The following is a 14,450-nucleotide window of genomic DNA, read 5'->3' on the forward strand; positions in this document are numbered from 1 at the left end:
GAACAATTGCAACATTTGCCAAAATTAACCACTTTCAATCAATGGCTTTACAATGATATACAATATCATTTGGTCGATATTGAAATGACAATATTTGCTCAAACTTAATCCAAAATATATAATCTTTTGGATTAAAAAGTAATACTGTAAAATAAAAACTGTATGTTGCACAGTCAACATTATTGCCCAAAAACCGCCTGAATATAGTCTGTTCAAGCTTGGACTCCCAGAGCATCATACTCCAGGAATGGATCTATATATTGTCCATACTCCTGGTTATCCAAGCTCTTCAGATCTATATCAGGGATTTTTAGGGCAATGTTATGCAACATACAGCAAATCATAAAAATTAAGGAGACTTTGGAGGGGGCGTACTGAAGAACACCACCAGAGATGTCCAAGCAGCGGAAACGGCTCTTCAATACGCCAAAGGTGCGCTCAATCACCGATCTGGTGGCAATGTGTGCCTGGTTGTAGCGCACCTCTTCCACTCCTTTGGGGTTTTTGACGGTTGTGAACAGCCACGGAAGACACGAATATCCAGAATCATCTGCGTAAACAAAATAGATAATTGACATTAGCAATCAGAATGATTAAAATATATCATATACATATGTTAGAGTATCTAAGAGATATTTACTTATCAGGATTCCCTCTGGCATTTGGACCTCCTGGAACCGATGGTAGATGACCGAATTCTGGAGGATGAAGGAATCATGGTTGCAGCCAGGAAGTCCGGAGCGTACACTCATTATCCTCAACCTGGCGTCACAGATGACCTGGATATTCATCGAGTGGTTGAATTTCCTTTCCCGGTATGGCTTCTCTGTACCCCTGGGAGGCTGCACCAAGACAGTGGTGCAGTCTATGGCCCCAAAAACCCTTGGCAATCCAGCCCTTAGGTAGAACTGGAGCTTGACAGCATGCCGCTCCTCCGGTGTATTTGGGAAGTGGACATGATGGACTAGGCGTTGGTGCAAAGCATTCAGGACAACCTTCAGATGATGTGAGAAGGTTGCCTGGCTCATAACTAAACCTACAGCTGTCACAGCCTGGAATGATCCAGTTGCCAAGAAATAGAGGACCGATAGCAATTTCAACATCCCAGGGATTGCCCTAGTTCTTTCAGTGAGTGGCTTGAAAGAGAGTCCTTGATTTCGACATAGAGCCTCTCAATAGAGGCCCTATCTAGTCGAAATCTACGGATCACCTATCGGTCACTGAGGGCATGAAGAGCAACCCTAGGCAGGAAACCCCTTGGCACTCGCTGGCGTCTTTGTTGTCACACCGCAGCCATCAACACCCGTCTTTCACTGCAACTCCTTAAGAATAGTAACAATTGGACAGCATTGAGTATATCCATGCTCAAACTAATAATGAAATAAAGTGATTGAAGAGCCCCTTTTATAATGCCTAGTTTCACAGCTGTGAATGATTTTAGTAATTGGATAAATGATGCGCCAAACATTACCTAACAAATGACTTGCACATTTTGATTATTCTCGCGTCATTTTACGAGCAATTAATTGAATAATTTATTCAAAAAATCGACTTTTCGTTATTTCTTGCGTCATTTGACGATCACGATGGGATTTCCATATAAATGTCTGATTAGGCCATCCAGGTGTGTTTATCAGCTGTAGGAAATGCAGGTGTGTTTGTTCAATTAACTAAATTAATTATGAAAAACACATGAGTATTTCACTCTAGTTTAATTCATATTTCTGAATTTTCTGTGTTTGGATGGCAGCATTGTGAAGGTTAAAAGGTCAGTGATTACTGTGTTTTTAAGATTACATATTAAATAAATATAGTGTTGTATTAACATTTGCAAAGCTAAGTAACAAAAAGAATGCAATGTCGAACATTATATGAAATATTGTTTGATATCCTTTATGTGATTCCTAATACCATTTACAAATCATTTCAATGTATTTTGAAAGCGCAAAGTAAATGAGCAAAAGACAAATTTTAAAGAGCATTTTAGCTCCAAAAAAGGATCCTAGCAACTGAATGAAAACCGTGACATTGTTTATTATAAAAGTAATATGCGTGACTGACCTTTTAAGCCTCCACAACGCTGCCATACAAACATAAAATCAGAGTTCATGTCATTACTATGTAAATATGCAGCTGTTGTGCATAATTGATTGATAGCATAATTGTTGTGCAGTGTTTTCATTCTCTTGCTATCTGTGACAGACCCCTCTGTCAACCTCCCTACGGATTATGGATTTGGGCATTATGTTAAGTCACCCTGTGCCCATTATAGGTACAGGGTGCAAATCCAACAGTACTGGAGGGGTTAACTTCAGTTTTGAGTAACTGTTAGTTTTGAGTAACTGTATTGTCTAAGACAGTTGTTGCTAGCAGTTGTAGTTGTTGCACCAGTTTTAAGCAGTGGCTAGAAGCAAAATAAATAGCTGATTTAGACAAACTTGGACTGAATTATTTAGACGACATCTTTAAAATAAGGATGTCTCTGCCTAACTAAAAGATATTGCGGATCGTACTGCCTCTCCGCTACAATTGGTGGCAAGCGACAGGTTATTCCTCATAGCCCAGAAGAGCAACTACACATCCGGACCTAATGTGAATACAGTATGAAAGGCTGAAAAGAGCCACCCTTAAAGATCTGCTAGAACAACGGAGCAGACAAGCCAGTAACCTCAGGAAGAGGGAGATTATTACAATACTGACCGAGATGGACGGAGTACCAGGCGAAGGAACCAATGAGCCCAGCATATCAGACAGAACTCCCGAAGAAACAAGCTTTGACCGGGCGGTTAAAATAAGACTGGCACATTATGGCCCCAACCCGACTGCCGAAATTATTGACCGGGTCATAGCAGCTGTTGATGCCAACCTACTTTGCCAAAGCAGCGCTGCAGCAGCCCAAGTCACAGCAACCCCAGTGGAAAAGAGAAAGGTACATTTTGCAGCTTTTCAAAAACTTCCTGGAAAAAGAAGGAGAGATTGATGGGTACCTTGCGGATTTTGAGAGGCAATGTGCCCTACACAAGGTACCCTCAGAGGACTGGGTCACGATATTATCCGGAAAAACATAATTTATGTAAGAACTTACCTGATAAATTCATTTCTTTCATATTGGCAAGAGTCCATGAGCTAGTGACATATAGGATATACAATCCTACCAGGAGGGGCAAAGTTTCTCAAACCTCAAAATGCCTATAAATACACCCCTCACCACACCCACAATTCAGTTTAACGAATAGCCAAGCAGTGGGGTGATAAAGAAAGGAGTAGAAAGCATCAACAAAGGAAATTTGGAAATAATTGTGCTTTATACAAAAAATCATAACCACCATAAAAACCATAAAAAGGGTGGGCCTCATGGACTCTTGCCAATATGAAAGAAATTAATTTATCAGGTAAGTTCTTACATAAATTATGTTTTCTTTCATGTAATTGGCAAGAGTCCATGAGCTAGTGACATATGGGATATCAATACCCAAGATGTGGAGTCTTCCACTCAAGAGTCACTAGAGAGGGAAGGAATAAAATAAAAACAGCCATATTCCACTGAAAAAATAATCCACAACCCAAAAAATAAGTTATTTTCACTTTTGAAAGAAAAAAACTTAAATCAAAAGCAGAAGAATCAAACTGAAACAGCTGCCTGAAGAACTTTTCTACCAAAAACTGCTTCCGAAGAAGCAAATACATCAAAATGGTAGAATTTAGTAAATGTATGCAAAGAGGACCAAGTTGCTGCTTTGCAAATCTGATCAACTGAAGCTTCATTCTTAAAAGCCCACAAAGTGGAGACTGATCTAGTAGAATGAGCTGTAATTCTCTGAGGCGGGGTTTGACCCGACTCCAAATAAGCTTGATGAATCAAAAGTTTCAACCAAGAAGCCAAGGAAATAGCAGAAGCTTTCTGACCTTTCCTAGGACCAGAAAATAAAACAAATAAACTGGAAGTCTTCCTGAAATTTTTAGTAGCTTCCACATAATATTTCAAAGCCCTTACCACATCCAAAGAATGTAAGGATCTCTCCAAAGAATTCTTAGGATTAGGACACAAGGAAGGGACAACAATTTCTCTATTAATGTTGTTAGAATTCACAACCTTAGGTAAAAAGAGAAAAGAAGTCCGCAAAACTGCCTTATCCTGATGAAAAATCAGAAAAGGAGACTCACAAGAAAGAGCAGATAGCTCAGAAACTCTTCTAGCAGAAGAAATAGCCAAAAGGAACAACACTTTCCAGGAAAGTAGTTTAATGTCCAAAGAATGCATAGGCTCGAATGGAGGAGCCTGTAAAGCCTTCAGAACCAAATTAAGACTCCAAGGAGGAGAAATTGATTTAATGACAGGCTTAATACGAACTAAAGCCTGTACAAAACAGTGAATATCAGGAAGAATAGCAATCTTTCTGTGAAATAAAACAGAAAGAGCGGAGATTTGTCCTTTCAAGGAACTTGCAGACAAACCCTTATCCAAACCATCCTGAAGAAACTGTAAAATTCTAGGAATTCTAAAAGAATGCCAGGAGAATTTATGAGAAGAACACCATGAAATGTAAGTCTTCCAAACTCTATAATAAATCTTTCTAGAGACAGATTTACGAGCTTGTAACATAGTATTAATCACTGAGTCAGAGAAACCTCTATGACTTAGAACTAAGCGTTCAATTTCCATACCTTCAAATTTAATGATTTGAGATCCTGATGGAAAAACGGACCATGAGATAGTAGGTCCGGCCGTAACGGAAGTGGCCAAGGCGGGCAACTGGACATCCGAACCAGATCCGCATACCAAAACCTGTGTGGTTATGCTGGAGCCACCAGTAACACAAAAGACTGTTCCATGATGATTTTGGAGATCACTCTTGGAAGGAGAACTAGAGGCGGGAAGATGTAAGCAGGTTGATAACACCAAGGAAGTGTCAGCGCATCCACTGCTTCCGCCTGAACATCCCTGGACCTGGACAGGTATCTGGGAAGTTTCTTGTTTAGATGAGAGGCCATGAGATCTATCTCTGGAAGCCCCCACATCTGAACAATCTGAAAAAACACATCTGGATGGAGCGACCACTCCCCTAGATGTAAAGTCTAGTGGCTGAGATAATCCGCCTCCCAATTGTCTACGCCTGGGATATGCACCGCAGAGATTAGACAGGAGCTGGATTCCGCCCAGGCAAATATCCGAGATACTTCTTTCATAGCTTGGGGACTGTAAGTCCCACCCTGATGATTGACATAAGCCACAGTTGTGATATTGTCTGTCTGAAAACAAATGAACGGTTCTCTCTTTAGCAAAGGCCAGAACTGAAGAGCCCTGAGAATTGCACGGAGTTCTAAAATATTTATTGGTAATCTCGCCTCTTGAGATTTCCAAACCCCTTGTGCTTTCAGAGATCCCCAAACAGCTCCCCAACCTGAAAGACTTGCATCTGTTGTGATCACAGTCCAGGTTGGGCGAACAAAAGAAGCCCCTTGAACCAAACGATGGTGATCTATCCACCATGTCAGAGAGTGTCGTACATTGGGATTCAAGGATATTAATTGTGATATCTTTGTATAATCCCTGCACCATTGATTCAGCATACAAAGCTGTAGAGGTCTCATGTGAAAACGAGCAAAGGGGATTGCATCCGATGCTGCAGTCATGAGACCTAAAACTTCCATGCACATAGCCACTGAAGGGAATGACTGAGACTGAAGGAGCCGGCATGCTGCGACCAATTTTAAACGTCTCTTGTCTGTTAGCGACAGAGTCATGGACACTGAATCTATCTGGAAGCCTAAAAAGGTGACCCTTGTCTGAGGAATCAAGAAACTTTTTGGTAAATTGATCCTCCAACCATGTTTCCGAAGAAACAACACTAGTTGATTCGTGTGAGATTCTGAAGTATGTAAAGACTGAGCTAGTACCAAGATATCGTCCAAATAAGGAAACACCGCAATACCCTGTTCTCTGATAACAGATAGTAGGGCACCCAGAACCTTTGAAAAGATTCTTGGAGCTGTTGCTAGGCCAAATGGAAGAGCAACAAATTGGTAGTGCTTGTCTAGAAAAGAGAATCTCAGAAACTGAAAGTGTTCTGGATGAATCTGAATATGAAGGTATGCATCCTGCAAGTCTATTGTGGACATATAATGTCCTTGCTGAACAAAAGGCAGAATAGTCCTTATAGTCACCATCTTGAAAGTTGGTACTCTTACATAAGGATTCAAAATCTTCAGATCCAGAACTGGTCTGAAAAATTTTTCTTTCTTTGGTACAATGAATAGGTTTGAATAAAACCCCAAACCTTGTTCCTGAGGAGGAACTGGCATTATTACCCCTGAAGACTGCAGGTCTGAAACACACTTCAGAAAAGCCTGAGCTTTTACTGGATTTACAGGGATGCGTGAGAGAAAAAATCTTCTCACAGGAGGTCTTACTTTGAATCCTATTCGAAACCCTTGAGAGACAATGCTCTGAATCCAATGATTTTGGACAGATTTTATCCAAAAATCCTTGAAAAACCTTAATCTGCCCCCTACCAGCTGAGCTGAAATGAGGGCCGCACCTTCATGCGGACTTAGGGGCAGACTTTGGTTTCCTAAATGGCTTGGATTTATTCCAATTTGAGCAAGGCTTCCAACTGGAAGCAGATTCCTTGGGAGGAGGATTGAGTTTTTGTTCCTTATTCTGACGAAAGGAACGAAAACGGTAAGAAGCCTTAGATTTACCCTTAGGTTTTTTATCCTGAGGCAAAAAAACTCCTTTTCCTCCAGTGATAGTTGAAATAATAGAATCCAACTGAGAACCAAATAAATTATTACCTTGGAAAGAAAGAGATAGTAATCTAGATTTAGATGTCATATCAGCATTCCAAGATTTAAGCCACAAAGCTCTTCTAGCTAATACAGCTAAAGACATGGATCTAACATCAATTTTGATAATATCAAAAATGGCATCACAAATAAAATGATTAGCATGTTGCAGTAAGCGAACAATGCTAGATATGTCAAAATCCAATTCATGTTGCACTAAATTTTCCAACCAGAAAGTTGATGCAGCCGCAACATCACCCAAAGAAATAGCAGGTCTGAGAAGATGACCTGAATATAAATAAGCCTTCCTTAGATAAAATTCAAGTTCCCTATTTAAAGGATCCCTAAAAGCAGTGCTATCTTCCATAGGAATAGTTTTACATTTAGCAAGAGTAGAAATAGCCCCATCAACTTTGGGGATCTTTTCCCAAAACTCTATAGATTTTGCTGGTAAAGGATACAATCTCTTAAACCTTGAAGAAGGAATAAAGGAAGTACCTGGCTTATTCCATTCCCTAGAAATCATATCAGAAATAGCCTCAGGAATGGGAAAAACACCTGGGGAAACCACAGGAGGTTTAAAAACAGCATTTAAACGTTTATTAGACTGAACGTCAATAGGACTGGTTACCTCAATATCCAAAGTAATTAACACTTCTTTTAATAAAGAACGCATATACTCTATTTTAAATAAATAAGTAGATTTGTCAGTGTCAATATCTGAGGAAGGATCTTCTGTTTCAGATAGATCCTCATCAGAAGAGGATAAATTATTATGTTGTTGGTCATTTGAAATTTCATCAGCTAAATGAGAAGTTTTAAAAGACCTTTTACGTTTATTAGAAGGTGGAAATGCAGACAAAGCCTTCATAATAGAATCAGAAACAAATTCTTTAAAATTTACAGGTATATCATGCACATTAGAAATTGAAGGAACTGCAACTGGCAATGTACTATTACTGATAGAAACACTATCTGCATGTAAAAGTTTATCATGACAACTATTACAAATGACATTCGGTGGAATAATTTTTACAATTTTACAACAAATGCACTTAGCTTTGGTAGAACCGATGTCAGGCAGCAATGTTCCAGCAGAAACTTCAGAGGCAGGATCAGATTGGGACATCTTGCTCAATGTAAGAAAAAAACAACAACATATAAAGCAAAATTATCTATTTCCTTAAATGACAGTTTCAGGAATGGGAAAAAATGCAAAAGCATAGGCCTCTTGATAGAAAAGAAAGCAGGAGGCAAACAACAATGGGGTATTGAAATAATGAAGAAAAATTGGCGCCAAGTATGACGCACAACGTAACGTAACCTTTTTTGGTGTAAAAAATGACCGGAAATGACACACTTGCGTCACTAATGACGCCGCCGTGTGAAAGGTCTCGGCATCACGTATGACGCCGGAAATGACGAAGTTGCGTCAAAAACGTATATTTTTCCGCGCCAAAAATGACGCAATAAAGTCTTACATTTGACGCACCCGCGGGCCTAACACCCGCAATTGCATAAAGTAGTCAAATTGAAAAAAGACTTAACCCCAGGTAAGAAATACATTTCTTAAAGTGTTTATATTCCCAAATATGAAACGGACAGTCTGTAGAAGGAAATACATGAACCTGACTCATGGCAAATATAAGTACAATACATATATTTAGAACTTTATATAATTTGCATAAAGTGCCAAACCATAGCTGAGAGTGTCTTAAGTAATAAAAACCATACTTACCAAAAGACACCCATCCACATATAGCAGATAGCCAAACCAGTACTAAAACAGTTATTAGTAGAGGTAATGGTAAATTGAGAGTATATCGTCGATCTGAAAAGGGAGGTAGGAGATGAATCTCTACGACCGATAACAGAGAACCCATGAAAAAGACCCCCGTTAGAGAAATCATCGTATTCAATAGGTGATACTCCCTTCACGTCCCTCTGACATTCGCTGTACTCTGAGAGGAATCGGGCTTCAACAATGCTGAGAAGCGCATATCAACGTAGAAATCTTAGCACAAACTTACTTCACCACCTCCATAGGAGGCAAAGTTTGTAAAACTGAATTGTGGGTGTGGTGAGGGATGTATTTATAGGCATTTTGAGGTTTGGGAAACTTTGCCCCTCCTGGTAGGATTGTATATCCCATATGTCACTAGCTCATGGACTCTTGCCAATTACATGAAAGAAATTATCCGGCCGGGCCAGCGAGGCTTTTCGGGCCATTCCAGATGAGGAAGTCAGGGATTATAATGTTGTAAAAGAGACACAAGGGAGCCAGTAACGCAGCCAGAGACACAAGGGAGCCAGTAACGCAGCCAAAGACACAAGGGAGCCAGTAACGCAGCCAGAGACACAAGAGATCAAGTAACACAGAGAGACACACAAGGGTGTCAGTAACGCAGCCAGAGACACAAGGGAGTCAGTAACGCAGCCAGTGACACAAGGGAGTAAGTAACGCAGCCAGAGACACAAGGGAGTCAGTAACGTAGCCAGAGACACAAGGGAGTCAGTAACGCAGCCAGAGACACAAGGGAATCAGTAACGCAGCCAGAGACACAAGGGAGCCAGTAACGCAGCCAGATACACAAGGGAGTTAGTAACTTAGCCAGAGACACAAGGGAGTCAGTAACGCAGCCAGAGACACAAGGGAGTCAGTAACGCAGCCAGAGACACAAGGGAGTCAGTAACGCAGCCAGACACACAAGGGAGTCAGTAACGCAGCCAGAGACACAAGGGAGCCAGTAACAAAGCCAGAGACACAAGAGATCAAGTAACACAGCCAGAGACACAAGGGAGTCAGTAACGCAGCCAGAGACACAAGAGAGTCAGTAACGCAGCCAGAGACACAAGAGATCAAGTAACGCAGCCAGAGATACAAGAGAGTCAGTAACGCAGCCAGAGACACAAGGGAGTCAGTAACGCAGCCAGAGACACATGGGAGTCAGTAACGCAGCCAGAGACACAAGTGAGTCAGTAACTCAGCCAGAGATACAAGGGAGCCAGTAACGCAGCCAGAGACACAAGAGAGTTAGTAACGTAGCCAGAGACACAAGGGAGTCAATAACACAGCCAGAGACACAAGGGAGTCAGTAACTCAGCCAGAGACACAAGGGAGCCAGTAACGCAGCCAGAGACACAAGGGAGTCAGTAACGCAGCCAGAGACACAAAAGAGTCAGTAACGCAGACAGAGGCAGAAGGGAGTCAGTAACGCAGCCAGAGACACAAGGGAGTCAGTAACGCAGCCAGAGACACATGGGAGTCAGTAACGCAGCCAGAGACACAAGTGAGTCAGTAACTCAGCCAGAGATACAAGGGAGCCAGTAACGCAGCCAGAGACACAAGAGAGTTAGTAACGTAGCCAGAGACACAAGGGAGTCAATAACACAGCCAGAGACACAAGGGAGTCAGTAACTCAGCCAGAGACACAAGGGAGCCAGTAACGCAGCCAGAGACACAAGGGAGTCAGTAACGCAGCCAGAGACACAAAAGAGTCAGTAACGCAGACAGAGGCAGAAGGGAGTCAGTAACGCAGCCAGAGACACAAGGGAGTCAGTAACTCAGCCAGAGACACAAGGGAGCCAGTAACGCAGCCGGAGACACAAGGGAGCCAGTAACGCAGCCGGAGACACAAGGGAGCCAGTAACGTAGCCAGAGACACAAGGGGGTCAGTAACGCAGCCAGAGACACAAGGGAGTCAGTAACGCAGCCAGAGACAGTAACACACTCAGAGGCAGCCAGACACAGTAACGCAGCCATCCTGTAACCTGATTGGGTGTAGGGCCAAAGAATGACAGATATTCCCTTTACCTTATTAATTTACTGTGTGCCCTGGGACAAGACGACTGAAATAACAAAATTCTTTACTGGGTGAAACCTGATACTAATGTGACTTATAATTATTTTGCATGCAACTTTGCACCAGTTTCATACAGTCTGTTACTGCGTCCCCTCACCTTGTCATCCTCGTAGATAATGTCAGCAGGAAGGGATTTCTCTATGATTCGAGTGAAAATGGTGGGTGCCAGCTGTGGTGCCTTTATCCTCTCTGCAGCTGCTTGTTCAGCTCTGTCCACCTCTGAGCTGCGCCCACCGCCCCCAGCACTGCAGAATTTCTGGAAACCACAGAAAACGCTCATGTTAGTTTAGCGCTTTGTCTTCGGGGACAGAAGAGAAAGTCCAGAATAATTTTCCCTTACATAAACAGTATGTGTGTAGTGTCAGGGGCTGCAGGAAGTGTACATTAGCTCTCAGGGGCTGCGTGTGCATGTGGTGTCAAGGACAGCAGGTGGCGTGCGCGTGTGGTGTCAATGGCTGCAGGCAGGGTTACATTAGCTCTCAAGGGCTGCAGGTGGAGTGTACGTCTTGTGTTTGTACGTGTGGTGTCAGGTGCTGCAGGCAGGGTAATATTAGCTCTCAGTAGCTGTAGGTGGCATGTACATGTGGGAATGGGGCTGTAGGCAGGGTATGTACTAGCTCTCAGGGGCTGCAGGCAATGTGCACTTGCGGTGTCAGGGGCTGCAGGTTGCATGTGTGTGTGGTTTCATCGGCTGCAGGCAGGGTTACATTAGCTCTCAAGGGCTGCAAGTGGCGTGTACGTGTGGTGACAGGGCCTGTAGGCAGGGTGTACACAAGCTGTCAGGGGTTGCAGGGTGTAGATTAGCTCTCAGGGGCTGCATGAGGCATGCACGTTGGATTAAGGTGCTGCAGGCAAGGTGTACATAAGCTCTCAGGGGCTGCAGATGAAGTGTACATGTGTTGCGGGCTGCAAGCGGCATGTATATGTAATGTCAGGGACTACAAACAGGGTGTACATAGGCTATAAGGGGCTGCAGATGGAGTGTACGTGTGGTGTGAAAGGACTGCAGGTGGCGTGTAAGTGTGGTGTCAAGGGCTGAAGGCAGGGTGTACTTAAGCTCTCAGGGGCTGTAGATAAAGTGTACGTGTAGTGTCAGAGGCTGCATACAGGGTGTACATTAGCTCTCATGGGCTGCAGATGGAGTGTATGTGTGGTGTCAGGGGCTGCATTCAGCATGTACATTAGCTCTCATGGGCTGCAGATGGAGTGTATGTATGGTGTCAGGGGCTGCATGCAGCATGTACATTAGCTCTAATGGGCTGCAGATGGAGTGTATGTGTGGTGTCAGGGGCTGCATGCAGCACATACATTAGCTCTCATGGGATGCAGATGGAGTGTATGTGTGGTGTCAGGGGCTGCATGTACATTAGCTCTAATGAGCTGCAGATGGAGTGTATGTGTGGTGTCAGGGGCTGCATGCAGCATGTACATTAGCTCTCATGGGCTGCAGATGGAGTGTATGTGTGGTGTCAGGGGCTGTATGCAGCATGTACATTAGCTTTCATGGGCTGCAGATGGAGTGTATGTATGATGTCAGGGGCTGCATGCAGCATGTACATTAGCTCTCATGGGCTGCAGATGGAGTGTATGTGTGGTGTCAGGGGCTGCATGCAGCATGTACATTAGCTCTCATGGGATGCAGATGGAGTGTATGTGTGGTGTCAGGGGCTGCATGTACATTAGCTTTAATGAGCTGCAGATGGAGTGTATGTGTGGTGTCAGGGGCTGCATGCAGCACGTACATAAGCTCTCATGGGATGCAGATGGAGTGTATGTATAGTGTCAGGGGCTGCATGTACATTAGCTCTCATGAGCTGCAAATGGAGTGTATGTGTGGTGTCAGGGGCTGCATGCAGCATGTACATTAGCTCTCATGGGCTGCAGATGGAGTGTATGTATGATGTCAGGGGCTGCATGCAGCATGTACATTAGCTCTCATGGGCTGCAGATGGAGTGTATGTGTGGTGTCAGGGGCTGCATGCAGCATGTACATTAGCTCTCATGGGCTGCAGATGGAGTGTATGTGTGGTGTCAGGGGCTGTATGCAGCATGTACATTAGCTCTCATGGACTGCAGATGGAGTGTATGTATGGTGTCAGGGGCTGCATGCAGCATGTACATTAGCTCTCATGGGCTGCAGATGGAGTGTATGTATGATGTCAGGGGCTGCATGCAGCATGTACATTAGCTCTCATGGGCTGCAGATGGAGTGTATGTATGGTGTCAGGGGCTGCATGCAGCATGTACATTAGCTCTCATGGGCTGCAGATGGAGTGTATGTATGATGTCAGGGGCTGCATGCAGCATGTACATTAGCTCTCATGGGCTGCAGATGGAGTGTATGTGTGGTGTCAGGGGCTGCATGCAGCATGTACATTAGCTCTCATGGGCTGCAGATGGAGTGTATGTATGGTGTCAGGGGCTGCATGCAGCATGTACATTAGCTCTCATGGGCTGCAGATGGAGTGTATGTGTGGTGTCAGGGGCTGCATGCAGCATGTACATTAGCTCTCATGGGCCGCAGATGGAGTGTATGTATGGTGTCAGGGGCTGCATGCAGCATGTACATTAGCTTTCATGGGCTGCAGATGGAGTGTATGTGTGGTGTCAGGGGCTGCAGGCAGTAGGTACATTAGCTCACATGTGCTGCAGGTGGCATGTTTGTGGGGTTTAAGGGTCTGCAGGTAGGGTGTACATAAGCTTTCAGGGTCTGCAGATGTAGTGTAAGTACTAGGTCAGAAGCAGCAGACGGTATATACCTGGGTGTGGTGTAGCAGGCACAATCTCAGGGGTGGCAAAATATGCAGTAAATGTCAGGGTACAGTGCAAAGTATTTCCTGTAGCATCTCCTATCACACTGGTAAGCTGAATCCAGGTATGAGGACAATCAAAATGTTATATCATTCTGCTAGTTACAGGGCTTAATCAATATCACAAATGTAAATACTTTAAGGGGGCATAAAAACTGTGGTGTATAAAATACAGGCAAATGGTTAATACTGTTGCATGTTTGTGGTGTCCCACACAGGGCCAGATGATCTAAAAGGTCTCTGGGCTGGCGAGAGTCTATATGAATGCTGCTAGTACTACTATTTCCTTGGTTAGAGTATATACGAATGCTTATAGTACTACTATTTCCCTGGTGAGATTCTATAAGAATGCTGATAGTACTACTATTCCCCTGGTTAGAGTATATAAAAATGCTGCTAATACTACTATTTCTTTGGTGAGAGTCTATAAGAATGCTGCTAGTACTACTATTTCCCTGGTGAGAATCTATAAGAATGCTGCTAGTACTACTATTTCCCTAGTGAGATTCTATAAGAATGCTGCTAGTAATACTATTTCCCTGGTGAGAGTCTATAAGAATGCTGCTAGTAATACTATTTCCCTGGTGAGAGCCTATAAGAATGCTGCTAGTACTACTATTTCCCTTGTGAGAGTCAATAAGAATGCTGCTAGCACTACTATTTCCCTGGTGAGATTCTATAAGAATGCTGATAGTACTACTATTTCCCTGGTGAGAGTCTATAAGAATGCTGCTAGTACTACTATTTCCCTGGTGAGATTCTATAAGAATGCTGCTAGTACTACTATTTCCCTAGTGAGATTCTATAAGAATGCTGCTAGTACTACTATTTCCCTTGTGAGAGTCTATAACAATAATGCTAATACTACTATTTCCCTGGCGAGAGTCTATAAGAATGCTGCTAGTACTACTATTTCCCTGGTGAGAGTCTATAAGAATGCTGCTAGTACTACTATTTCCCTGGTGAGAGTCTATAAGAATGCTGCTAGTAC

General features: G+C 43.2%; 1 protein-coding gene across 1 annotated transcript in view; it reads right to left on the reverse strand.

Annotated features, from left to right (window-relative positions):
* The window catches only part of LOC128646833 (uncharacterized HIT-like protein Synpcc7942_1390), a 150,040-nt gene extending 139,111 nt beyond the window's left edge, over window positions 1-10,929 (reverse strand). Inside the window, exon 1 of the mRNA XM_053699631.1 lies at window positions 10,747-10,929. Coding sequence (XP_053555606.1) covers window positions 10,747-10,929 — 183 coding nt within the window. The remainder of the gene's footprint in view (window positions 1-10,746) is intronic.
* Between the last annotated feature and the right edge of the window lie 3,521 nt (window positions 10,930-14,450).

Source organism: Bombina bombina, chromosome 2 (genome assembly GCF_027579735.1).
Source record: "Bombina bombina isolate aBomBom1 chromosome 2, aBomBom1.pri, whole genome shotgun sequence".
Taxonomy (NCBI): Eukaryota; Metazoa; Chordata; class Amphibia; order Anura; family Bombinatoridae; genus Bombina; species Bombina bombina.